The 27,273-nt window shown below is 39.1% G+C and overlaps 3 protein-coding genes across 4 annotated transcripts in view; all 3 read right to left on the minus strand.

Annotated features, from left to right (window-relative positions):
- Positions 1 to 708: 708 nt before the first annotated feature.
- On the minus strand, positions 709 to 1,496 carry Trs20 (trafficking protein particle complex subunit 2). Of its 2 annotated transcripts, none has more exons than XM_073987129.1 (2): positions 1,268 to 1,496; positions 709 to 1,195 (listed from the first exon to the last, which is right to left on the minus strand). In XM_073987129.1, the coding sequence occupies exons 1-2, from the start codon at positions 1,352 to 1,354 to the stop codon at positions 866 to 868; spliced, it is 417 nt and encodes a 138-aa protein (XP_073843230.1). In that variant the 5' UTR covers positions 1,355 to 1,496; the 3' UTR covers positions 709 to 865. The 2 variants fall into 2 exon arrangements, with proteins under 2 accessions (XP_073843230.1, XP_073843229.1); XM_073987128.1 differs by having other exon boundaries at positions 709 to 1,198; positions 1,268 to 1,489.
- Positions 1,497 to 5,570: 4,074 nt separating this feature from the next.
- Positions 5,571 to 8,714, minus strand: Gorab (Golgin, RAB6 interacting). The gene is made up of 4 exons (XM_073985831.1): positions 8,462 to 8,714; positions 7,662 to 8,319; positions 6,128 to 6,268; positions 5,571 to 6,056 (listed from the first exon to the last, which is right to left on the minus strand). The coding sequence occupies exons 1-4, from the start codon at positions 8,550 to 8,552 to the stop codon at positions 5,840 to 5,842; spliced, it is 1,107 nt and encodes a 368-aa protein (XP_073841932.1). The 5' UTR covers positions 8,553 to 8,714; the 3' UTR covers positions 5,571 to 5,839.
- Positions 8,715 to 15,982: 7,268 nt separating this feature from the next.
- Coq4 (Coenzyme Q4) overlaps positions 15,983 to 27,273 on the minus strand; it is a 46,502-nt gene continuing 35,211 nt past the window's right edge. The window contains exons 2-5 of the mRNA XM_073985833.1: positions 17,258 to 17,522; positions 16,639 to 16,843; positions 16,348 to 16,571; positions 15,983 to 16,279 (exon numbers count right to left, since the gene is read on the minus strand). Coding sequence (XP_073841934.1) covers positions 16,096 to 16,279; positions 16,348 to 16,571; positions 16,639 to 16,843; positions 17,258 to 17,502 — 858 coding nt within the window. The 5' untranslated portion in view covers positions 17,503 to 17,522 and the 3' untranslated portion in view covers positions 15,983 to 16,095. The remainder of the gene's footprint in view (positions 16,280 to 16,347; positions 16,572 to 16,638; positions 16,844 to 17,257; positions 17,523 to 27,273) is intronic.

Consider the following 27,273-nt stretch of genomic DNA (forward strand, 5'->3'; position numbering starts at 1 on the left):
ACAAATATTTCGTTTCTATAAAAAAAATCTGTGTACAACATCTTTGTTTAAGCTTCGCGAATAATATTTTAACGTTTTCTTCTAACTTTTGTGGATATTTCGCGCAAAAAAACAGCAAATGAAGACTACAACCTAACGTCAACTATTGGATCACCTTGTTAAATTCGCCTTGGACTTCCGCAACAAATGTTATATATATTTGTGATCAGGGTGACGAGATCTACCTGTGATAAAAATTTCATTTCGATCCGAGCATAGTTGGCCAGCTCATTTTATGCCACAACTTTCCTTGCGGCAATGTTCAGTTTGTCGGCGAGAGATTGTGTTGAGAAGGAAAGGGTTACCATATGCCTCACCTCTCTCTCCATCAAACTAACTAAATATGGACTCCTGTTAGTTTTGCAAAATTGATTATTCAGATATATGCGGCAAGCTCAATGTTTTGTCCCATATGTCTTGAAGCTTTAAATAATGACCTCTCATAAATGGGGTTTCAAAACCACATCGATAAAAATTCACTTTCCTTTTCCCCCTCAAATAGAATATGAACGGAGTAGTACCATAAAAGAGTACGAAGAGCTATTTAGCATAATCATAAAAACTAAAACCGAAAACTGGACCTAAAGTCAAAGTCACATACATATCTATTGTATGGAGTTTGAAAAGCAATTAGCAGTTATATGTAAACATTTAATAAATGATTTGCTACGCTTAAATATTCCATACTATGGAACAACAATCTAATTTATTATACAAAAGAAAATTAACTAAATGTTTACAATGATAGGTAGTACGTACGTATAACTAATGTTAATTAAACATAAATAGGTATGTATTAAATAAGTATAAATAAATAGTTCCTTGATTATGACAGCAAATACTTTCGCCCATAAAGCTGAGCTTTTTTCTCGAATGTTGGCGATTTAATGGGTGTATTAATTTTATAAAAGGAATTCATGGAATACTTAACATACGTTTCATACATTTCATTAAAGAAATTCTTAATGCCTTCATCATTTTTCTGGTCATGGACAATAATAAAACGTATTTGACTTGCCGTAACAAATGCCGAAACAAACCATTGATTGAAACGATCAATGGATTTCAAGTACATATTGGGTGTTTTCCATTTATGTTCGTCCACTAAATCTAGAGCGGCATGTGCTATAAATTGACTTAGATGGCGATGATCCTCCTTCTGAACAAAAAAAGTGAAGATATTATTATTTGTTGCGGACCGACTTAGATTTACAGACAACCCACTTACCCGCATTTCTTTGCTTACAGCTGGAAATTCCATTTCAAATATTGGATTGTCCTGATGACCCACTATTACAAAATAGAATGTGGGCATTGTGGTGTTTAAAATGGATTTGATTTGTTATTAAATTCGACAGAAATATAATTAAACAAGTGAAACAAATCTTCTTCTGTGGCTGACGAAAACAAATTAGAAAACTAAAAAACAGCTGTTTTTATAAACGCAAATGGGATCTGTAGATCGAAAAATAAACGGCCAGATGGATCTGTAGGTTGAAGAATAACTAAAGGCGAAGACGCACATCATGAATTGCAAGTCGGATATACCAATTTTAGGAGCAACTGGAGTTTAGCCGCTCAACCCAATTTTTTTTTTAATTTACAGTTTTTTTTTAATTGGCCGGCCTTCGGCCGGCGATTTAAGACTTTCTCCTATGGACAGGAGCAAATCTAGGGCAAGGGAACACAATTTTTTTCTAATTTAAAAATTTTCTCTTATTAAGTGGCTTTTTACAAGGGAATTTTTGGAACTTCAAATGCCCATATCTCGGGAAGTATATACTTCCCAAAAAAATTATGTGTACATTCGTGATCAGGGAATTGAAATCTACTTGTAAAAAAAATTTCATCAAAATCGGAGCTGAGCGGCTAAACTCCAGTTAAGCCCAATTTTATGTCATGTTTACATTAGAACAGTGATGGCCAAAGCATGGCCCAATTATAGGTCCTCCATCAAGCGAATTCAAAGAAAAACAAAGATTTTAAATGTCAAAATTTATAAACAGAGGCGAAAAAATGTTATTTATTTATTTATTTTGAACATATTTTATAAATTAAGGCGCCGGGTTACCAATTAAGGCGCCGGGTTACCAATTAAGGCGCCGGGTTACCAAGACCATATGCGCACGATATAATTCAATGGTATATAATTAGATTGAGATCAATGTAAAGTAAAAATGTAAATAAAAATAAATTTTAATACATACAATTAATTATTAATAAATTTTAAATTACATACAATATATATATATATATATATGGTTTGTTCCAGTACTGCAAGAATCTACTAATTTTTACTATTTTCTTCGATAATATAAAGGAAAAAATGTTATCGTAGTAAAAAATAGTAGCTTCTAGCAGGTTCTGGAACAGAGCAATATATAATATATATATATATATATATATATATATATATATATATATATATATATATATATATATATATATATATATATATATATTATGAACAATAAAGCATATACATAGGTTTAGATTTAAACATCACGGATATTGTGAGCCAAAAGCGCTGATCGAATAAAATGTAAGTGTTGTTTTGTGGAACAGTCAAGAATTTGCTCAAGGTTTAGCTCAGATGCTGAAGACGGACATTCCACTAAAATATGGGATACAGTCAAGCAAGCACCACAAAAAGAACAAGGTAAAGGTTCGGTGTTTTCATAGGCGAAAAAATGTTTGAGGCGAATTTCTTTTCTGTCAATTCAGGTAGATACATACAAAACATTTCCGAGAAAAAGTTGTTCCCGTAGTTATATTTGTTTGACGAAATAGAAAATATCAGCTGATCGAACATGAAATGCTAAAGTAAGTTATTGTAAATTAAATGTTCATACAAAACACAACAAATGCTGACTTTTAACATGTATAACATTAGGTTTATTTGTTTTCTGTTTTCGAGATACATCTACCTGTTTCTGTACAGTTTGACATTTCTACACCTCACAGGGCCCATGGCCCAATTATAGGTCCACCAGCAAAATCAGATGATTTCGATTTGAGCTGTCAAAATTCGTATTTGTCATTTGAGTTAGCTGTGAGGTATAGAAATGTCAAACTGTACAGAAATAGGTAGATGTATCTCGAAAACAGAAAAGAAATAAACCTAATGTTATACATGTAAAAAGTCAGCATTTGTTGTGTTTTGTATGAGAATTTAATTTACAATAACTTATTTTAGCATTTCAAGTTCGATCAGCTGATATTTCCTTTTTCGTCAAACAAAAATAACTACGGGAACAACTTTTTCTCGGAAATGTTTTGTATGTATCTACCTGAATTGACAGAAAAGATATTCGCCTCAAAAATTTGTTCGCCTCTGTTTATAAATTTTGACATTTAAAATCTTTGTTTTTCTTTGAATTCGCTTGATGGAGGACCTGTAATCATGGTACAATTACTTAGGTAGATGCCTCAGCCCAGCTGATCGAATCTAAAACGTCAAAAAACTAGAAATTCGCCGTGAAAAATCAAAACAAAAACCATATGATTCAGTAAAGCGCTCGGCACATACGGTGCGTTGTGCGTCGCGCTACAACAACCACATGAAAAATGTGTAAGTGATGCCAAGTTTTTTGAAAAACAACAACATGGCTGGCGCATGAAAGTTAAACATAATTTAACTGTTTTGGGACAACGCATGTCCCAACGTGTCACTAAACGGACCGTATGTGCCGAGGGCTTAAGTAAGAGATAGCATGTGTTCACTTCACTGTACAAACACAAGCGATAAAAAGAGACAACAAGAAACCATTTGGCGAAAATTTTGACAGTTTACATTGCAAAAAAAGTTGCTTTGTTGTAGCAATTCGCCGATGTTTCTACCTAAGTAATTGTACCATGCCTGTAATTGGGCCATGCATGGGCCAAAGCACACATTTGCAGATTATAACTTGCGCTAGTGTGAGTGGAAACCTAATCAATGCGTTAACCTAAGCCCCGGTCCACACTAGCGTGAATTTCATTAAAAAATTTCATGAAATTAGGTGTTCTTAAATCGAATTCCTCACTACAGCAATTTTATGATTTTACTCTACTATGGACGTCGATCTAGAGACGCATAATTTCATATCAAAATTTCAATGAAATTACTGTAGTGTGGCCCGGGACTAACGAATGTGCTTATAGTGTACGTGTGTGTCGTATGCCCGCGGGCTTTGGAAAGTTGTTGTTGGTGGCCATCACTGCATTAGATGGTCTGTTCCAGTACTACCCATTTCTACACATTTTTACTCCGATAACCGATTTTTCCTTTATGTTATCGAAAAAAATAGTAAAAATGTGCAGTACTGGAACAGACCAAGAGTCATGGTACAATTACTTAGGTAGATGCCTCAGCTCAGCTGATCGAATCTAAAACGTCAAAAAACTAGGAATTCGCCATGAAAAATCAAAACAAAAAACCATATGATTCGGTAAATAAGAGATAGCATGTGTTCAATTTATAGACAAACACATGTGATAAAAAGAGACAACAAGAGACCATTTGGCGAAAATTTTGACATTTTACATTACAAAAAAAGTTGCTTTGTTGTAGCAATTCGCCGTTGTTTCTACCTATTTAATTGTACCATGATTATGGCCCCGGCACATACGGTACGTTGTGCGTCGCGTTACAACAACCACAAGAAAACTTCAAGAACAAACTTGGCATCACTTACATTTTTTTCATGTGGTTGTTGTTTTTAACGCGTGACGCAACGCACAACGTACCGTATGTGCCGGGGCCATTAGAGTTTTGTATTCCTTCTGGCTATATTACACCATATGTTTTTCACATGACGTCAGCTGGTCTGTATATTAGTATACCCAAAGTGACTACATACATATGAAATATGGTGTAATATAGCCATTAATGAGGATTAAATGGACGTAAAATTGGATTGAGTATTTACTAAATCCAGTACCATGTAAACTTACTATTATCCTATCTGATTATTTTTTTATTATTGGTCTGTTCCAGTACTGCAAGAAACTACACATTTCTACACGCAATTCCGGGTGGTGGATGGAAGGGGTCTTTGTGATATGTTGAATCAGAACTGTATGAGGGCAATATCTGATAGTCCTGATTCAACATGTCTATTTAAAGTTCTATCGTCGAAGTCAAACGATTGGGTTCCGGATGTTTTTGTTTGGTTATTAAAAGTGCAAAATGATAGGAAAGATGACGAACCGGTGATTTTTAAAGAAAACGATAAAGCCAAAATGGATCTACTGAAGATAGCTTACAGAGACAAAGTAGGGAACTTCTCGAGCAAGTGGAAAGGCTTGTTCCAGAAGAGCAGAACAAGGACATGCTACTTAAGTTGAGCCTAACTGACGACGAGCTGGATACCACGGTGATCCCAGCCAAGTCTACTGGGGAAGATGAGAGTAAAATGGAGGAAGGCAGTATGGACTCCGATGCTTAATTTGCAACAAGCCCAGTTCATTGTAATGAAATTCTTGTCTTCTGTGATGATGCAATGCTCCCAAAATTTTACAAAAAAAAAAAAAATAAATAATAATAATAATTTAGTATATATTTAAAACTTTTTATTACAGAGTTTACAATAAAAAAAGGCAAGTAAAAATATAGACTAATTGTATATTAAAGATGTTTACATGAATAACAATTTCACACAAAAAAAAAACATGCATACACTTTATATATTATTATTAAATAAATACTTTTTTGTACATATATACGGAGAGAGAGAGGGAGAGAGCGAGATTACAAAATAATAAAAATTACACATTATTGCCTAATTGAATAACACTTTAAATATAAATATTTTATTTTCTACTTGGATGTTGAACTTGGTGGCTCATAGTCGCCATTATTTGGAGATGATAGTCCAACTTTTTCCATTAGTTCGGTTAATTTTTGTGCCTTACGATCTTCATTGTGGGCTATGACCGTGCACAAGTGTTCAGTTAAAAGTTCCTTTTTCTCTGAGGCATTGTGTAAATCTATTTTAGCTTTAAGAAATTGTGCCTCAATTTTTAAATAATTTTTTCTGGAAAAAAAGGAATTTTCGCAAATTAAAAATAAAATCTTAGAGGGTTGCAAATTAAAAAAAAAACTTACTCAATGTTTGAGAAATGTATACATGCCGCTTCGATTTGTTTCCTTAGCACGGCTACATCGACAGCTAAATCGTTATCTAATTTGGCAAGCTCTGCTTTAATTTCTTCAATTTTTCGGGCTTCGGCGGCAGTTTTTTGAGAACTGAAAAATTATGCACAATGTATTGAAAAAAAGTGTATTTGTTTTGTGATATTTACAAAATTGTTTCAATAAATAACGGAATTCCTTCTCAGAATGCCGTTTTAAAGGTTAGTCGGTAATTTCATTTAAAAAAAATTTAGGCGGACTTATAGAATAGAAAATTAACTTTCCTTGTAGCTAATGCTCGCAAATATAGAGTATTAAAATATCATGTAAGGAAAAAAAATGACTTCGTCCCCTCTCATCTCAAGTGGATAAGTGGATGTTGACCTGAGAAGTAAACCTCTTAACATCTGTCAAAGACAGTAAGCTTGAATGTGACGCCCTAACACATTTAGACTTACTAAAACGTAAATATTTTTCTCCCGAATAGCGTAGAAGGGTCAGGGGATATGAGCGATGTTTTACATGACTGAAATGATTAGGAAATGTAGCCAATTATAGGATTTTCGATCTATCGGTTTCTAGCCTGGGGGTCCTATTAACAATATAATGATTAGGATGACTCCCGTGGTAACAACAATCCAAATTATGCTGCGATGTGAAGCAGTACCTTCGTCTTGACAAGTAATTGGACACTTTAGTATTGAGATTTCTCTCTGAAGCATTTGAAAAATTACGTTCTGATGCCGCATAGCTCACCACAGATGTACAATGGTAAGCACACCAGCCTTGTACATTGAATGCCAAGGTTCCATTCCTAACCCAGACAACATTACATTTACAACGGTGGCAAAAATGCCCCTCAGTGTAATGTTTGTGACATTTTCTGAGTATTTCAGCCATGTACAACTTCTCTACAAGTGGTGTCTTAAGACATACCGTTCGGACTCGGCTATAAAAAGTAGGTTCCATATCATATCTCACTGATATGAGAAAAGTCTCTCTTGTCCCCTCTGGAATGTTTGTCCGAACATATATGTATTAGTATGTATACAAATCTTCCCAGTCCATGTGGTTTACATTGGTACTTGAGCAGAAAGTGATCAATTACGGGCATTTTATTTGGAAATCCAATATTACAATATCTTCGGCCATTTACAGTTGACGGTGAATACCGGAAGCGCATTTTTCTCATTGATTAACATCGGGAAGGCAATTTTTATATATTTAAAATCATACCAAATATTTAGGGAAATGACAACTTTACACTACCACTTGGCTTTGTTGAGTTTGGAAGTCAAAACAATTATTACGTAGGTGTATGCTTCTTCTATGTTGGTCTTTTGCACATTAGAAATGGTCAGACAAAACGGAATTAGAATTTCAAACTTAATTTCTTAAACTGATAACAAAATACATACTTATCAAAACAACTCAGGGTCATTTCGGAAGCCAAAATGTATAAACATTATTTTTTATCATACCAATATTGATTGTTGTATGTACTTACTGTTGTTCAATAACTTTGTAAAGTAGATCTTTTTTCTGGCGATTTTGTTCTTCAATCATTTTTCGATGTGTTTCGAAATCTTTCAATGATATACCTCTAAATGGTGATTGAACATTCAATGAACTTGGCGGGACAAAAGCATTGGATGGTTTTTCACTTGTTGCTGAAGAAGGTAAAATTGAAGAATCATCATCATCCATACTATTGCTATTGGAACATGTTGAAGATATTTTGCTTTCATCGTCCACATTTAGCTTTAATATGGAAGAAGAATCGTTTGATGACTGTTGTTGTTGTGAATCTAATTCTCTGTACTGGCCAGCAGCGTTATTCTGACGTGACGTTGACAATGCTTCTGTTGGTGTTCTTGGTGTGGTGGTATTAGTGTTTGGTGTTTTTGGTGTCGTTGTTTCTTTAGATTGCTGGTTCTGCGATTTTACAGGAGGTTTATAGAATAAAGCTTCTTCAATGGATTTCGAAAGACTGCCATCCAGATTTACTTCCTCCATAGAATCATTTGTATCCATTTTTTGAATTTTTTCTGTTTGGTTTCTATTAGAAGTAGCCATAAAGTTACCTTGGTTTTTTTGAAGACGATTGATTTCACTTTTGTCTGGCATACGTCTGATACCGTGTCCACGAAATGTTGCTGGTTTAACTAGAATAAAAAAGAAGATCCAACATCACCATAAAAAGAGATTCAAGTTAGAACACGAACAAAAGACAGGTATTTTTTGTCAACATTTATCTCGGCAACATCCAACATCATGTAAATTGCCTATCTCTATGTCGTGTCGTACCATTGTTGATATCAGTTGGAATTTTTCTATTCTTCTGGCCGGAAACTCGATTTATTTCATCTTGACTAAATCCATTGAATTTATCGGACATTTTGAATTTCTAAAACTACCAATATATAAAGTTCTGGATTTCGTTGTTAATAAATATGTATATAAATTTAGAACGTGTACTTGTGTAATTAATTAAAAATACAAACAAACCGACATCAAGTGTTGGAACAAGTAAAAAATCAACAAAACTAAACTAAGTAACAGATTGAGAGAGGGAGGAGAGAGACCTCAATTGTGTGCATTGCCATCTCTTAATAAAAAGTGTTACCAACCAATTGTCAAACTATGTGATCAATGGGCAATGAATGATCAGCAATTTCCGTTATATATAATTATTTTGAATAGCAATTCTATAAAATATATAACAATTAAAGAAACGATTTTAACGTGGTCCAGTGAATAGATCCCACAGTTGATCGTAATAAAGATGTCAAAAATATAACCCAAAAAATATAATAATAGGTGTAGAAGCTCATCTGTAGTGGTATTCTATAAAGCTGGGTACACATTGTCAGTTTTGAATGACAGATTTGTTGTTGCTTGCTAGTGTGGCCGTTCATTTTTGTCATTCATCATGCAACCACAAAATGTTTTGTGGTTGCTGGACGGTTTGACAGTTATCGATAATTGCGAAATATCGACATTCAAAACTGACAATGTGTACTGCACTTAACTCATTTTTGCTGTTATCGATAATTGTCGGTAAAATTATAATGCTTATAATTTCGATAATTAACGAAATTTTTCGGTAAGTTAACGGTTAATAAAAAGTAGTCACTAGCCTCTACCGACACAAACAGTGATGCCAATTTTTCATTATGTTTTTAATCATAATTTTGCGATTTAATTTTACCGATTTTTGTCGGTAACAGCAAAAATGAGTGACAGAATCCCACTACTGATCGCGGGCGTAGGAAATTATATGCACTAGTGCTCCAGATTTCGGGGATTCATTGTAAACGCAAAGTTACTTCACGCCAGTTTAATCTGCCTCCATGGTCTGACTGAAGATAAGGTTAAAGAAACCTATGAGCGTTTGGAGATATCATAAAATCAATATGCTGACTTTCTTCTGCTACTACGACGAAAGCATTGACCCTCCCGAAATCATTGCTCGGTGGTGTCCTGCCCGACTACTAACTGTCCCAAGATATTGGATGTAAAGTTCGATACCATGCTTAAATCGTCCGCGCAAGCCACAGCTATTGCAACAACACCAGTAGTGCGATTCTTTAACACATTTTCTGAGTTACCGACAAAAATCGTAAAATTAAAATGCTTTTAACTTCGATAACTAAGGATATTTTTCGGTAAGCTAGCGACAAATAAAAATTAGTCGTAAAGTTCTACTAATAGCAAGAGTGTTGTCAACTTTTATTTGAATTTTTTGCGTTTTAATTTTAACGATTTTTGTCGGTAACTCAAAAAATGAGTTAGAGAATAGCACTACAGAAGTAGGCAAGGTATTAAGTCGCTGGCCGGCAGTATCGAAGCTGACCTTGTTGACCTCTTATCGAGCAATAGACCGGTTTGTGGGAAGCTTTAACGATCTAGTGGACAGACTTCCTCCCCCCCCCCCCCCCAGGCACGTCAGGAGAGATTTTCATGATCTGGAGAGAGAGGTCCAAAGGTATAAACGAGAACCTGTCGATCAAAGAGTCTATCAGACAGGCTTTAATAGCATTCAAACTGATGCAGTTGCGCAGGCAGTACAAAGGTACAGTGTAAATGCCGCATCCATCGCAGCAGAAGAAAGCCAGGTGGCAACTCGAGTGGTCTTAAGCCAGTTAAGATCCGGACAAAACAAACGTTGGTTTAGGTCAAGGCTGCCCATTATCACCACTACATGACATAATGTTAAAGGTGTGCCCGAAAAGGCGAGGTGTAACATGGGGACTGAATAGGCAGCTCGAGGACCTAGCATATGCAGATGATATCTGTCTTCTTTCACACAAGATCTGCAGGACAAAATAAAGAAAGACTTAGAAAGACGCAGATAAGGAGAAAGAAATTGAACTAGATTGGTTGCACCTTGCGGAAGCAATGTGAAATCTCGAGAACGGCTCTAGATTGGAACCCGCTGGGCAGTAAAAGGCCGGGCCGCCCAAAAGTGTCCTGTCAATAAATCATGGGATTATATAAAAACAATTCTGCATAACAGATCATTGTATTGTTAAAGCCCTATGTCCCCCGATTAATAAAGGAAAACAAGGAAAAAAGCGGTAAGTTCGGCCGGTCTGAACTTTTTATACCCTCCACCATGAAATACTCTGGTCGGTCGGTACCGTTATATGGGGGCTATACCAAAACGTAGACCTATATTGGAAATTTTTAGTGGAGAAAAATGTTGGTCATTGGGAACCTCAAAGGTCAAATTTCAGCTAATTCAGTCAAAAATGGAACTAAAAGCTTCAAAATACCTTAAATCGGGAGGTACCGTTATATGGGACCTATACCAAAACGTGGACCTATCTTCACCATTTTTAGTGCAGAAGTTTTATGATCTGTTGAAACTCCAGGTGTCAAATTTGAGTCAATTTAGGAGGAAAAATGTAGCTAAAATCCTCAAAATACCTTAAATCAGGCGGTACCGTTATCTCGGGGCTATACCAAAACGTGGGTGGACCTATCATGATAATTTTTTTTTTTTTTTTGAGAAGTTTCTAGTCCATTAAGATGCTGAAATATCCAATTTCAGGTAGTTTGGTAAAAAAATTAGATAAAATCCTCAAAATACCTTAAATCGGGTGGTACAGCTACATGGTGTCTATACCAAAACGTGGACCTATGTAGGCCATCTTCGAAATTGATCTGTCTATGGAAAAAAAGACACTCGGGTGCAAAATTTTAGCGTTCTATCTCAATTACTGTGGATTACAACAGACGTCTTAGAACTTTTGTGGGGAGGTATCCTTAGGAAGGACCGATATGGGCAATTTTAGAAGTTAAACTACATTTTGACAAAATATTAGTAGACGCAAAGTTTGGACCAAATTGGTTGCCCCATTCAAGTGATATCGTCCTAGCATTTTTGTGAAATTTTTTAAATATTGGGGAGAAGTACCTTACTTTGTGGACCGGTATTGCCCCATGAAACTAAGTTTGGATAAAATATGAGGAAGACCGACTGTTGGACCAAATCGGTTGAACAGTTCGAGAGTTCGTGGCCGCCACATATGGTGACATAGGGGTTTTTTACACCTTTCGGTGTATGGACTTGCCCCTGAAAAAACTTTTACTGCCGTAATGGAGGTAGCGAATGCAAATAGCTTCAACAAAAATCAAAGTGATTCGAGAGCAGGTCTTAAGTGAACTTGTCCGAAATTTTGTGTGGGAGGTACCAGAAGGAGTAGATAAATATAGTCCATATTCGAACCTGATCTATATCTGGTAGATATATTAGGGTGTGCAGAGTATGGATTACATCGGTCACTCCCTTCAAGAGTTATCGTGCGCACAATTTTTCCGAACATTTTTGAACTTTTGTGAGGGAGGTACCTGAAGAAGTGGACCGATATGTTTTATCTTCGAACTTAAACTATGTTTGGACAACATATTACGAAGGCCAAATTTTGGACCGAATCGGCAGATCCGTTCGAGAGTTATCTTGCGCTCCATCCACTACACTCGGTGTTATAGGGGCTTTTTGCATCTTTCAGGCTATTTGCTCAGGAAGTATGGACTTGCCCCTGATGAAACTTGTACCGTCGTATGGGCGTATGGGGAACAGTGAATACAAGTTGTTACAACAAAAATCAAAGCGATTCGAGAGCAGGTCTAAACTGAACTTTTCCGAAATTTTGTGTGGGAGGTGCCCGAAGGTGTGGACCGATTGAGTCCATATTGAAACCTCATCTAAGTCTGGTAGAAATTTCACGATGTACAACGTATGGGCCAAATCGGTTACTGCCTTCAAGAGTTATCGTGCGCACAACATTTTCGAACTTTTGTGGGGGAGGTACGGAAGGAATGGACCGATATAACCCATCTTCGAACTTAAACTAAGTTTGGGCAAAATATTACGAAAGCCAAATTTTGGAGCGAATCGGCTGATCCGTTCGAGAGTTATCGTGCGCTCCAGCCAGCCAGAGAGACAGTCGGAAGGACGTTGCTAAATCAACTCCAAATTGTCTGAACACATTTCGTCCAAACATACTTGGGGTCTAAAACCATTATTTCGATGAAGCGCATTTTGCCCATATGAAAGTGTATATACCCTCGTTAGCATAAATGCTGACGGTATAAAAACAAACTTAATATACCCTTCATACTATGGTGGAGGGTAAAAAAACGGCCAAGCTATCCCCACTCACCTGTCACCTGATAAAGAGGAACCAAAACCAGTTAACTGAATAAAATATACGAACAAACATATCGGCACCATAAATGCCCGAAGACGTAACCCACATGAAATTCGAAATTAGTTTTTTGAAGGAATCTGAAACATAAAGCTAAATTTCAAGCTTCAACGTTTAAAAATAACGATCCAATTCAAGAAATGGCATTTCGGAAAATGGGTAACGTTGCAGATGTTGTTGTAATGACGGATCCCAAAACCAAGCGTTTTCGCGGTTTTAGTTTCATTACTTACTCCCATTTGTACATGATTGATAATACCCCGAATACTCGCCCTCATAAGATTGGTATTCTATAAAACAGTTTTTCCTTTTGGAAAAGTTGTTTGCTTCTCCTGTAAAGTTTTGGTTTTGTGGGTGACGTATGTATGTATTTGCCTTTCTACAACAACAACTGAAAACATTTTTGGCACTATTCATTCACAATTTTGCATTCTAATTTTATCGATTTTTATCGGCAACTGAAAATGAGTTACAGAATTCCACTACAGATTTTGTTCCGAATTTGGAGATAAATATCAGAACTCAGATGTTCGACTATCTTATGTCTCTTATGTCTGTCTATCTTGATGTTCTCGAAGATAATTTTGATCTCATGTTGAGAATAAAGCGTACATTTTAGTTTGATATAAATACCGAAATCAGGAATTTAAAACTTGGTTTGGTTTTAGGACGCGCAGCTACCGTTGTTGGCAGCTACTTCACTCGGGACCTTGAGGTCAATTGTGATCATCCTTAAAGAAACTGTCTGATGTGGTTGGTCTATTGCGGGTTTGTTTGTGTAAGTGGTTTGCTGTGATGAAGTAGACATGTGAGAGGTGGTTGCTTGTTTAAAGTTGAGTGTGTTGTTGCTGATGTTGTGATGATCGATGACTGGTCTCTTTTGGAGTGATGTACGGTGGATGGTTATTGCGGATTTTGTTGATGTAGAGTGGTTTGGTGTGATGAACCTGATGAGTAATAGATATGGGTGTGTGACTGCTGTGGTTGTGGTAGAGATGATTGATGTAGAGCACTGCCGACCAAGAAGAGGACACACAAAATTCTGAATATTGGCATCTAATGACAGTGTGTTAGTAAGGTTGTATGCACGCATGCTGCAAAACAAAAACAAATCAAAACACTTGCTCTCTTTGTGCGCTCTTTCGTTGCCTTCGGGTCGTGTGTGTGAATTGCCGAAAAACTTCGTAACTTCAACAATACCAAAGAACGGCATTGATGTAGAGTTGTTTGATGTGATGGAAGTGATGTACTATGGATGTGGGTGTGTGGCTACTGAGATTGTGCTTCAGAGTTGAGCCAGTTTTTATCCCCCTGTGTTTAGAAGAATAAAAGCAAAGAAGTTAATTAGTTTTGTTTGCCAAGCCATGTTAGATTTTTGGCAAATTGGTATATGTAGATGGGGTCTATTACCCTAGACAGACGGCAGCGTTAATTTGCATTAATAACTGTATTTAATTTTGGCCTGACAGACGACAGTTTCTGCATTTACAAAACAGCTGATTGCTGTTTTGTTGTTGTTTGCAATGTATTTGTTGTTTTCCTTGTGTCTCAGAGCATGAATATGCTCTCTCCTCCATATGAATATGGGCTCTCTTCTACGGCATTGCCATATAGAAATACCTAAATGCCTTTTAAATGCAGCTCGATTTTGTGCATTAAGAATGTGGATAATGCACGAATTAATTTGAATTAAGGCAGTTAATGCAAATTAACGCTGCCGTCTGTCTAGGGTATATGTCGGAGAAGAAAGTCAGAGTATTTATCTCATATCTACCGAAGAATCGATGTCTCCTGGTGAGTAGCGAGGGCACCTGCATAGTAGATGTTCGACCGTCTCTGTTTCTTCTGGGTCTTGACATAGCCTACAGTAGTATATACTACTGTTGTCCCATCTAGAAGTTAGGGACCTGACCACGCTATGACCGGTAATGAGTCCTACAGTGGTCTTTATCCCTAACTTATTTAGTGAAAAGAGATAATTGATTCTATGTTGAGAGTAGCTGGGCCAGATTGCCTTGGATACCTTACAGACAGGTTCCGTTTGCCATCTTTGCCCTGCCCTCTCAAGAAAGAAGCCGCCGTGTTTCCGGATGTAGTAGCACTTTGGTGGTCTGGTGGATAACTCAGCTGGTAAGTCAATCGACTGAGAGCTACCCCGTACTAGTTCATCCGCCTCTTCGTTCCCCTCTATTCACTGTGTCCAGGAACCCAGCAAAGACCAACGATATCACGTACTTCAGCAGAGCGTTTTTGCAGTCAAGGATAGCTTTTTAATTTACAGTCCACGACTTGAGGGCCGCTTGACTATCGACAAAAATAGTCACTGGTCCTTTAAGGCTGCTCCTAAGTTCTTTGACCATCTCCATTGCTTTCCTTATTGCAAAAATCTCTGCCTGAAAAACGCTGCAATTATCATTGAGTTTGAAGGACTTTTTAATTTGTGGGTTTTCGCAGTAGACCCCGGCACCGGTGCCATCCTCCATCTTGGAGCCGTCTGTACAGATGGCCAGACCGCCAAGAGGAGGGCTACCACTAGACCAGGCATCCCTGCTTGGAATTGTAATATTTATTGGGTTGAAGTTGAGTATAGTGGGTATATAATCACTGATGTGATTGAGTCCACTGAACTCATGTAATTCGGTAAAGGGGGAGAGGACCTTTGCATGTCCAAATCGTGAACACTGCCACATTCCTGGCTCTCTGAGCCTGAAATCCGTTCTCGCCGCCTGAAAATGGATAGTGATGTCCAGAGGTTGGAGATCAAGTATAACATTCAGAGCGGCTCAGAGCGGCTTGAGGTGTGTTTCTAATAGCACCAGAGATGCGGCTCTTTGAACACTCGATAGTTTGGACAGAAGTGCACTGTTCCCGAGAGCATGCCACCAGACAAGCCCGCCATAGGTAAGAAAGGGGAGAACCACCGTATCATACAACCAGTGTATGATCTTTGGTCTGAGACCCCAACTTTTACGATGGAGTTCTTGCAGGAATATAGTGACATAAAACCCCTCTTAGCCCTCTCCTCAGTTTTCCTTTTCCAGTTTAGACGTTGGTCCAGGATAACACCGAGGTATTTGGCTTCCGATGAAAGTCTTAAGGCACCACAGTCCAGTTTTGGTACACCATATTCCAATTGTGTTTATTTTTTTATTAGAACAAATCACAACTTATTTACACGAATAGGATTTAAAATAAAATCTAATAGAAACATTTAATTATTCCTTTTTATTTCTTCTTATTTTCTATGGACTTTTCTTGCTTTGGTAGTACTGTGATTTGTAATTCTTTGCGTAATTCTTCGACATCTTGTTCCCAGCGTTCCTCCCAGTAAACTGACATCAATGGTTTAGCCTTTCTGCCATTCTTAATGGCCCATGGTAAATATGTCGAGAGATATTGTTTTCTTTGTCTATATAAAACAAATAGTAAGGTGTTTTAAGGGAACGAACACATATGCACATAGTTATTTTCACTTACTTTGGCCGCAAACGCAGGGCTCCAAAAACTGCACCACCATAACACATTGGCAAACCTGTATTTAAGGCTTCAACCCATTTAACGGCAACTTCACCCAACATATTTGTGGGCATATCGAGAATGGCATGCACTAAATCATGACACTCACGATATCTGGTCATAATGTATGCCAATTCGGGATCATCCATAAAACGAACTTCCATGCGAGAATCCGGTGTTACTTGCTATGTAGTTAAGAGGAAAGGATTAAAGGTTGAATTGGTTTTATAACATTCCAAATCCAATACTTACATTGTCATCTAAAAACTGTACATATGACCTGCCGAATGTGTTTTGTGGCAATTGACGTAATCTCTCGAGATTAACTGTGCGAGTGTTGATACGTGGCTTCTGTTGCAATATACGCTGACCTTCATCGCTGGCTCGCATAGTATGCAAAATTTGTTGCAATGCATGTTCACCTGTTGTCTCACCCAAGCTAGCAATCATATCATGCCTAATAAATGTCAATGGAAATGGTTAGGTATAATAAATGAATGATCATGCAATACATATTAGGATGGGACGAAAAAAGTTTAAGTTTAATTCAGCAGTGGAATATTTATGGAATGCAGTCGACTTCTCTATAACGAATCACTTTATAAAGAATAAATATGTATTCCCACACGAATTAGGCTCTTTATAACGTAATAGTTCTTCGTCCATAGCATCTACGTTAAAGAAAAGGTCAACTGTATGCACGAAAAGTGTTTCACATACAACCTTATTCTGAACGTAAATTCCCCGTAAGTTTTCTCACTCCCTATTTTAAGTTGCAATGGCAGAGAGAAAAATCTCACTGGCTAAATGTTTGTTATTTACCTTTTTCGACCCATTCTAGTGTCCATTTGTATGTAATCATTATACATACCTTCGTGGATCCACTAAAGCTGCAATGGATGATCCTGCCCCCAGTAAAATCCTTTGAAAGGAATTAATTTCGATGCGATTTTGCAAAAATTCTTTGGTAAATTCATCCAAATCTTGTTCAGTAGTTCCATCGTGCTCAATATTTTGCTCAGCCTTAGCTAATGATGATGCAATACTTCGAAAATATATTGGGTTTTTTATTGATAGACTTTTTAAAAATAATGTTCGGTAGGCGTTCGTCAACATGATGTTAGAGATGTATCTTTCTGAAAACATACGTAAATTGACATTAGAAAGGTTCAGCAGAAAAAAGTAATATATACGTCCTTCAAGAGATGTCCAGCAATTGAGAAGACCTTGAATCATGATTCTTCCTTCGTAATAGCATAAAAAAATACATAATTTTCCTAAGGTCTCCAAATGAAGCAGTTGTGACTTACTATGCCATTTGCGCACCATGGATCTTCAAGATCAAGCTGGCAATAAACACACTCCTCCATTCGTGACTTTGCAAAAGCGCCATTGCTGTGTGCATTAAACAACAACAAAAGCGCTTTTGCAAATTCAGGCCATCAGTAATCTACTCCATAAAACGGCTGGTCCAGATACCGGCTTTACATATATTTGAGAATATCTATTAATCCTATCTTATTCACACCTAGATACCCGATCTGTGAGCAGAAAAGTAATATTACTTATATTCACAAAGCTAGGATGCTAGGTCAATACAGATCTTAAGACTACAGACTAATAAATCTATCGGCCTTTCTCATCAAGACTCTCGAAAGTTTGATCAAGTTGGAACCGAAAAATTTGTTTCCATTCTCATCCAACAGGACAGTTGTATTAGCCAACTGACTTTCCGTTGCACCATCCTTCTTCCTCTAATAAGCTCCGTTCTTCCACGAGGAGCTCGACTCGGAGCTCCAGAACCCTCCTGTTTCCCTCAGCAGCTTCAGCGGAAGTCGCAGGTGTAGCTGTCAAATTGGCTAAAGCCTTGTGAGACTACGGATTCTCTTACTTCGATGAGGGAGCCACCTTGGTGGAGTACGATTATGCCTGGCCCAGCCGTAGACACCAATGGTGTCCTCAAGGAATCCGGACCGCTTGAAACCAGCGTTTTTTGAACTTTACTGGATTTGATGTTATCATCACAGTTTTTGGACTTTGGCCTAGGGAACGGAATCCGTTCGATAGGTAACGAACGCTTCTCAACGTAAGTGTATTTCGTCTCGAAGCACTTTAAGAAGAACAAAAGCTTTAACTTTTATGCCGGAATTCCGGAACCTACCACTTTTGATGGCTGGTAATGTGGGAGAATGATCCATCTCTTCACCCACAGCCTCATTCAACAATGCATACAGCATGGGAAGGAAGGGTCCGTCGGAAGCGACCGATATTCCGTCCACTGAGGGAGTTGCTCTCCGATCGCCTGGAGTGGTGCTCCCCTGAGTAACTGAAGAGGACTCCGCTCTGTTTGATTGAAATGATCGTAGCGACCATCATATCGTCCGACAGAGGAATATCTGCCCAGTAGCTCACGGGAGAACTATCCAGACGTGGACCTAAAGCTGTACTCAGAAAGGGTCTCTAGAAGCACCCTTTCTTTCAGAGAGGGTCTATAGAAGCACAATTTCTTTCAGAGAGGGTCTATAGAAGCACCCTTTCTTTCAGAGAGGGTCTATAGAAGCACCCTTTCTTTCAGAGAGGGTCTATAGAGGCACCCTTTCTTTCAGAGAGGGTCTATAGAGGCACCCTTTCTTTCAGAGAGGTCTATAGAGGCACCCTTTCCTTCAGAGAGGGCCTGTAGAAGGACTCTTTCTTTCAGAGAGTGTCTATAGAAGCACCCTTTCTTTCAGAGAGGGTCTGTAGAAGGACTCTTTCTTTCAGAAAGGGTCTTTAAAGGCACCCTATCATTCAAAGAGGGTATATAGAAGCGCCCTTTCTTTCAGAGAGGGTCTATAGAAGCGCCCTTTCTTTCAGAGAGGGTCTATAGAAGCACCTTTCCTTTCAGAGAGGGTCTATAGAAGCATCCTTTTTTTCAGAGTGAGTCTATAGAAGCACCCTTTCTTTCAGAGAGGGTCTGTAGAAGCACATCTTCTTTCAGAGAGGGTCTATAGAAGCACCCTTTCTTTTAGAGAGGTTCTATAGAAGCACACCTTCTTTCAGAAAGGGTCTATAGAAGCATCCTTTCTTTCAGAGTGAGTCTATAGAAGCACCCTTTCTTTTAGAGAGGGTCTATAGAAGCACACCTTCTTTCAGAAAGGGTCTATAGAAGCATCCTTTCTTTCAGAGAGGGTCTTTAGAAGGACCCTTTGTTACAGAGAGGGTATATAGAAGCACCCTTTGTTACAGAGAGGGTATATAGAACCACCCTTTGTTACAGAGAGGGTATATAGAAGCAACCTTTGTTACAGAGAGGGTATATAGAAGCACCCTCTATTACAGAGAGAGTATATAGAAGCACCCTTTCTTTCAGAGAGGGTTTATAGAAGCACCCTTTCTTTCTTTTAGAGAGGGTCTATAGAAGCACCCTTTCTTTCTTTTAGAGAGGGTTTATAGAAGCACCCTTTCTTTCTTTCAGAGAGAGTCTATAGAAGCACCCTTTGTTTCAGAGAGGGTATATAGAAGCACCCTTTCTTTCAGAGAGAGTCTATAGAAGCACCCTTTCTTTCAGAGAGGGTCTATAGAAGCACCTTCCTTTCAGATAGGGTCTATAGAAGCACCCTTTCTTTCAGAGATGGTCTATAGAAGCACCCTTTCTTTGAGAGAAGGTCTATAGAAGCAACCTTTCTTTCAGAGAGTGTCTATAGAAGCACCTTATCTATCAGAAAGGGTCTATAGAAGTACCCTTTGTTACAGAGAGGTTATATAGAAGCACCCTTTCTTTCTTTCAGAGAGAGTCTATAGAAGCACCCTTTGTTTCAGAGAGGGTATATAGAAGCACCCTTTCTTTCAGAGAGAGTCTATAGAAGCACCCTTTCTTTCAGAGAGGGTCTATAGAAGCACCTTCCTTTCAGATAGGGTCTATAGAAGCACCCTTTCTTTCAGAGATGGTCTATAGAAGCGCCCTTTCTTTGAGAGAAGATCTATAGAAGCAACCTTTCTTTCAGAGAGTGTCTATAGAAGCACGCTATCTATCAGAAAGGGTCTATAGAAGTACCCTTTGTTACAGAGAGGTTATATAGAAGCACCCTTTCTTTCAGAGGGGATCTATAGAGCACCCTTTCTTTCAGAGAGGGTATATAGAAGCACCCTTTCTTTCAGAGAGAGTCTATAGAAGCACCCTTTGTTACAGAGAGGGTTTATAGAAGCACCCTTTCTTTCTTTTAGAGAGGGTCTATAGAAACACCCTTTCTTTCAGAAAGGGTCTATAGAAACACCCTTTCTTTCAGAGAGCGCCTATAGAATCACCCTTTCTTTCAGAGAGGTCTATAGAAGAACCCTTTCTTTCAGAGAGGGTCTATAGAGCAACCATCCTTTCAGAGGGGATCTATAGAAGCACCCTTTCTTTCAGAGAGGGTCTATAGAAGCACCCTTTCTTTCAGAGAGGGTATATAGAAACATCCTTTCTTTCAGAGAGGGTCTATAGAAGCACCCTTTCTTTCAGAGAGGGTCTTTAAAGGCACCCTATCATTCAGAGAGGGTATATAGAAGCACCCTTTCTTTCAGAGAGGGTCTATAGAAGCATCATTTCTTTCAGAGAGGGTCTTTAGAAGCACCCTTTCTTTTAGAGAGGGTCTATAGAAGCTCACCTTCTTTCAGAAAGGGTCTATAGAAGCATCCTTTCTTTCAGAGAGGGTCTTTAGAAGGACCCTTTGTTACAGAGAGGGTATATAGAAGCACCCTTTGTTACAGAGAGGGTATATAGAAGCACCCTTTGTTACAGAGAGGGTATATAGAAGCACCCTTTGTTACAGAGAGGGTATATAGAAGCACCCTTTGTTACAGAGAGGGTATATAGAAGCACCCTTTATTACAGAGAGAGTATATAGAAGCACCCTTTCTTTCAGAGAGGATCTATAGAAGCACCCTTTCTTTCAGAGAGGATCTATAGAAGCACCCTTTCTTTCAGAGAGGGTCTATAGAAGCACCCTTTCTTTCAGAGAGGGTCTATAGAAGCACCTTCCTTTCAGATAGGGTCTATAGAAGCACCCTTTCTTTCAGAGAGGTCTATAGAAGAACCCTTTCTTTCAGAGAGGGTCTATAGAAGCAACCATCCTTTCAGAGAGGATCTATAGAAGCACCCTTTCTTTCAGAGAGGGTCTATAGAAGCACCCTTTCTTTCAGAGAGGGTATATAGAAGCACCCTTTCTTTCAGAGAGGGTCTATAGAAGCACCCTTTCTTTCAGAGAGGGTCTATAGAAGCACCCTTTCTTTCAGAGAGGGTATATAGAAGCACCCTTTCTTTCAGAGAGAGTCTATAGAAGCACCCTTTGTTACAGAGAGGGTTTATAGAAGCACCCTTTCTTTCAGAGAGGGTCTATAGGAGCACCCTTTCTTTCAGAGAGGGTCTATAGAAACACCCTTTCTTTCAGAGAGCGCCTATAGAAGCACCCTTTCTTTCAGAGAGGTCTATAGAAGAACCCTTTCTTTCAGAGAGGGTCTATAGAAGCAACCATCCTTTCAGAGAGGATCTATAGAAGCACCCTTTCTTTCAGAGAGGGTCTATAGAAGCACCCTTTCTTTCAGAGAGGGTATATAGAAGCGCGCTTTCTTTCAGAGAGGGTCTATAGAAGCACCCTTTCTTTCAGAGAGGGTCTATAGAAGCACTCTTTCTTTCAGAGATGGTCGATAGAAGCATCCTATCTTTCAGAGAGGGTCTATAGAAGCATCCTTTCTTTCAGAGAGGGTCTATAGAAGCACCTTTCATTTCAGAGAGGGTCTATAGAAGCACTCTTTCTTTCAGAGAGGGTCTGTAGAAGCACCCTTCCTTTCAGAGAGTGTCTATAAAAGCACCCTTTCTTTCATAAAGCGTCTATAGAAGCACACTTTCTTCACAAAGGGTCTATAGAAGCAGCTGTTCTTTGAAAAACGGTCTATAGAAGACCCTTTCTTTCAGAGAGGGTCTATAGAAGCAACCTTTTTTAAGAGAGGGTCTATAGAAGAAATGTTTCTTTCAGAAACAACTTTTCTTTTAGAAAAGGTCTATAGAAGCCCCTTTGTTTCAGAAAGGGAACAATGTATGAGTAGCATGCACCAACATAGTCCCTCTCGCAGTCCTCCATATAGAAACGTATGTTGGTACCCCTTAGATCCGTTTACTCCCGACATCTATTGCATCTCAGCGAAGATTTAGTATGGTGGTTACGGATGTCATTAACTGAGCACATCCATATTTGTCCTGATTTGCCGCAGCTAGGCAGAGATTACCAGTTTGGCAGCTAGTTTGATAAATGACTTGTCCTGGCAACCCGATGGAGGGTATATTTGCCATCCCATTTATAACACATCGAAATATTCGTCGGAGACCAGCATAAAATTCGAAGTCGAAATAAAGACGTCCATCTTACTGTTAAAATCAAGATACAGCTCGCATCATTTAAGACAGAGTTTTATAATTTGGTACATACATTTCTATTACTCCTGTGATGTGTAGTATGGGCTATATCGGTCCATTGAACTTTCACCCAGAAATTGTCAGTACATGTCCACGTTTTCATATAGCCCCCAATAGGCGGTACTATCCGATTTTCGGTATTTTCAATGTTTTAGCCTCATTATCTCACTGAATTGGTTTAATTTCGTATTTAGTCTCGTTCGGAGCATTTAACTTTCCCCCAGAAATTTGTCAGTACAGGTCCACGTTTTGATATAGCTCCCATAGGACGGTACTACCCGATTTTCGGTATTTAAAAGATTGTAGCCTCATTATCACACCGTAGTGGCTGAAAATTGGTATTTAGTCTTCTTTGGGTCACAAAACTTTCCCTCAGAATTTTGTCAGTACACCATTTTCGGTATTTTAAAGGTTTTACCCTCATTATCACACCGAAATGGCAGAAAATAGGTATTTAATATTCTTTGGGTCCACAAAACTTTCTCCGCAGAATTTTTTCAATACAGGTCCACGTTTTGGTATAGACCCCATTGGATGGCACTACCCGATTTTCGATATCACACCGTAAGGACTGAAAATTGGTATTTAGTCTTCTTTGGGCCCACAAAATTTCCCCCATAATTTTGTCAGTACAGGTTCACGTTCTGATGTAACCTCATAGAAGGTATGTATGTCGCTGGGTTAGTACACTAGACAGTACTTCAGTTACTGCTTCTCATAAAGAATCTTCTTCTATTCACATAGTATGTGTTTCTATGCGAAATGCTAACACTTGAAATGTTCAAAAGAATTTGTCAGAATGTATGTACTCGTACGTATGTCTGTACGTAGCACCAACCACTATTGATTGAAACACCAATTAATTTATCTTAGCGCAAAAACAATCAAAGTGATTTCTACCTTGAAGGCATCATTCTTTTTGCCTCTTCCGAATGTTAGATTTGGTGATGAACATTATGACGAAATACACCCAACAACCGGTTAATTGTTCAGTGGTGGTACTTAAGGCTAAGATAAACACAAATTCTGAACATACATACATAGGTATATACGTATGTAAGTACATAGCATTGAGTAATGTACATATGTACATATTTGAATGACTTCAGCACTTTATTATAATGAAAGAAAAAATCCGGAAGGCCATTCTGGTGTTCGGAAACGAAACATAACTTTTTTAAGAACTTCTGAAGGCTTGTTTAATGGGAATGTACTGAAGAAAAAAATAACAAGTTGTCCAACACAATTTTATTTCTAAAAATTCTAGAGTTTTATAGGTATGTAAGGAACTTATGAGAAATTCTGGAATTAACAACATAAGTGTCCAGTGATTTACACCCTCCACATCTGTAATAAATACAATTTGAATCTAATTTGTAATAAAAATTGACCCAGTTGTGCCGGTAGCTTATAAACATTATTGGTCAATTAGATTTCTATCAGTTTTTCTTAGGAATTCCCCTTAGGTGTTGATTATGTATGCCACCTTTTAACCCGACTTTTTGTTTGTTAAAGGGAGAACAATTAAAAGCAAAAACAATTAAAAAGAGAGCGAATAATTGTTTTCTGTCTGTTCTCCATTCAGTTGATATGTGATTTTATTCCGTTTTGTATTGTTTCTATCCAGACACCAACCAACCAACAATTTTATTAGACCAGAGATCAACGACTTTGGGTGAAGTGAGTATAACGCACGTATTGGTTGGTACATACCTACAGTATGTATGTGCGTTTGTATTAAGATATATAGGTGAAATAATAAACCGACCACTAGTAGATGTACAGTGGCGAGCATTGTTAAAACAAAATTGACCACATTTGACTTTAAGGGGCTGCTAGGTTGCGAAAAATGCTATAATCGGTTATTTATATAATTAGGTTGCTATAAAATCTAAAATCTATGAACAAACAAGAGGTGTTCTTATCGAAGACAAAGAGGTCTGTTTATGGAAGACAAAGAGTTTCTCCCTCAGCATAATCTAGGCGACATTTCTTGAGTATTTCAAGTAGTGTATCCACAAATGGTGTCTTAAGTCCGACCGGCGTGGACTCGGCTATAAAAAGTATGGCTCTCACGATAACATCCAAGCAGGTACTGCAACGAAATCATCTCATTGTGTTGCTTTACAGGAAGAATGTTTGCCTCCTCATGTAGATGGTCCACTGAAGATTTGAGGATGCACCCTGTCGCTGTTCTCAGGGCGGCATTCTGGCAAGTTTGAATCTTTTTCCAGTTCGTACCACACAATCTCGGGGACCAGACTGGAGCCGCATAGCTTACCACAGACCGACCTATCGCGTTATACGTGGCCAACAAGGTTTCTTTATCTGCACCCCAAGTGCTGCCGGCCAGGGACTTGAGGACCTTGTTCCTACTTTTGAAATTGTCGCAGATAGATGTGGCGTGTGCGCACGACGTGAATGTAGTGTCGTATGTGACCTCTAAAATTTTAGGGCAGTTTGTGGTCGGAATTCTGCTACCGTCGACCACGACATTCAACTCACGTCCAAACTGCGCTGCCCATGTGGTGAACAGAGTGGCTGTAGATTTTGTGGCGGAAATCTGCATATTCCTCGAATTGAAAAAGGTGGTAAGATCGGTTAAATAGTTGTTCAGATGTCATCAGGATAGGTACCCGACGCCAGGATCGTGCAATCATCCGCATACGTCACGATCTCAATGCCGTCTGGAGGGGGTGGAATACAGGAGAGGTAGAGGTTAAACAGTTCCGGAGACGTCACTCCACCTTGGGGAACTCCCTGTTTCACTCTACGGGGTTTGGACTTCTTATTCCTGAATTCCACGTACGACTGGCGTCCACACATATAGTTGACTATCCAACGTTTCAAGCTTGGCAGGAGGGTTGTCTGCTCAATGTCCTCAAACAGCGTGGAGTGTCTGACTGTATCAAAGGCTTTTGATAAATCAAGCGCCACCATCACTGTTCTATCGCACGGCCGTCCTTTACAGATATATGTGGTAATGGCGTGCAGCGCTGTTGTCGTGCTGTGCTGCTTACGGAATCCATGTTGATGATCGGCAACTTGATAGCTATTTCTGACACTGGGGAGGAGCAAGACCTCAAGTGTCTTTGCTACGGGCGACAGAAGCGAAATCGGTCTGTACGATTCACTTTTGCTGGCATCCTTGCCTGGCTTCCGTAGTGGGACCACCCTGCCCAGTTTCCAGACTTCGGGAACAACGAGGGTTGCTAGCGACAAGTTGAGATACTCGACTCCAGGCTCATCCAGCTGCTTCAACATTACCATGGAGATTCCATCAGGGCCCAACGCTTTGGATGATTTAGTGTTCCTGATGACATTCGCAACATCAACCATTGTAAATTGTGGTGGTTCATCCTCGGCTGGTAGAGATCTGGTGCGACGTAATACTCTTCTCTTCGCCCTGTCACTCTCGGGATGCTCGAAAAACTGCCGATTGAAATTACTTGCGCACCTCATCGGGTCAGTCAACGTAACGTCGCCAAATGTGACTGAGGTCCTATCTTCCCTTCTTCCAGGGTTCGAGAGTGACTTAACCGTTGCCCACAATTCACCAATACCGGCTCCAATGTTTCAACTCTTCAGATGATTTAACCATTTGTTCCGCTTATGCTCGCCGACCAGCCTGATAACTTCCAGTGTCAGCTCCCTGACTCTGGTGTCATTGGGGTTGATACGACGAAGCCCATCACGCTCATTTGCTTATCCCGTCGCCTCTGCTGGGAAATTTGGTCTTACTTCGGGTATTCGACCAGCAGGGATATGGCGAGCGGCTGCAGCAGTGATGATGTCCTGGAACGTCCTTTCCGCTACCCGAACATCAGAAGGATTGGGCAATTCTCTGAAGCGGTGATTGGTGAACTCTCTAAAACTCGGTCAATCAGCTTTTTTATGATTGAAGAATGTGCGGCGTTCAGAGGTGATGAAGTCGGGTGGTCTGCTAATGGAGACAATTATGGGGAGATGGTCTGATCCAAGGGAAATGACGGGTTGCCAGGTAACGTAATTTGTCAGACCGGGTGACACGATGGTTATGTCAGGCGAACTGTGACACTCTCCTCTAATTCTGGTAGGGGCGTCCTCATTGACCGTGCAAAACGTAGAGCTATCAATCTGCTCAGCCAGCGCTGTACCTCTCTGGTCGTTTCCGAGGACCGAATGCCACATCTCATGATGCGCATTAAAATCCCCCAGGACCAGACGATTATGACCTTGCAAGAGCGGGCTAATGTCAGGCCTATAATCAGGGATACAGCTATTTCTCGGCGGGATGTATACATTCAGCAACTCTATCTCGGCAGCTCCACACCTGACTGCTACCCCCATACATTCCATGTACGGGTCATTAGAGACAGGCTCAAGCGAGATAGGTCTGTATTGGACAGACTGGTGCAATAGGAAAGCCAATCCCACACCTCCACTTCTGGTGCGATCTTTCCTCAGAACATTGTAAC

This window comes from Musca autumnalis, unplaced genomic scaffold (assembly GCF_047663935.1).
Source record: "Musca autumnalis isolate F117 unplaced genomic scaffold, ASM4766393v1 scaffold_4, whole genome shotgun sequence".
Taxonomy (NCBI): domain Eukaryota; kingdom Metazoa; phylum Arthropoda; class Insecta; order Diptera; family Muscidae; genus Musca; species Musca autumnalis.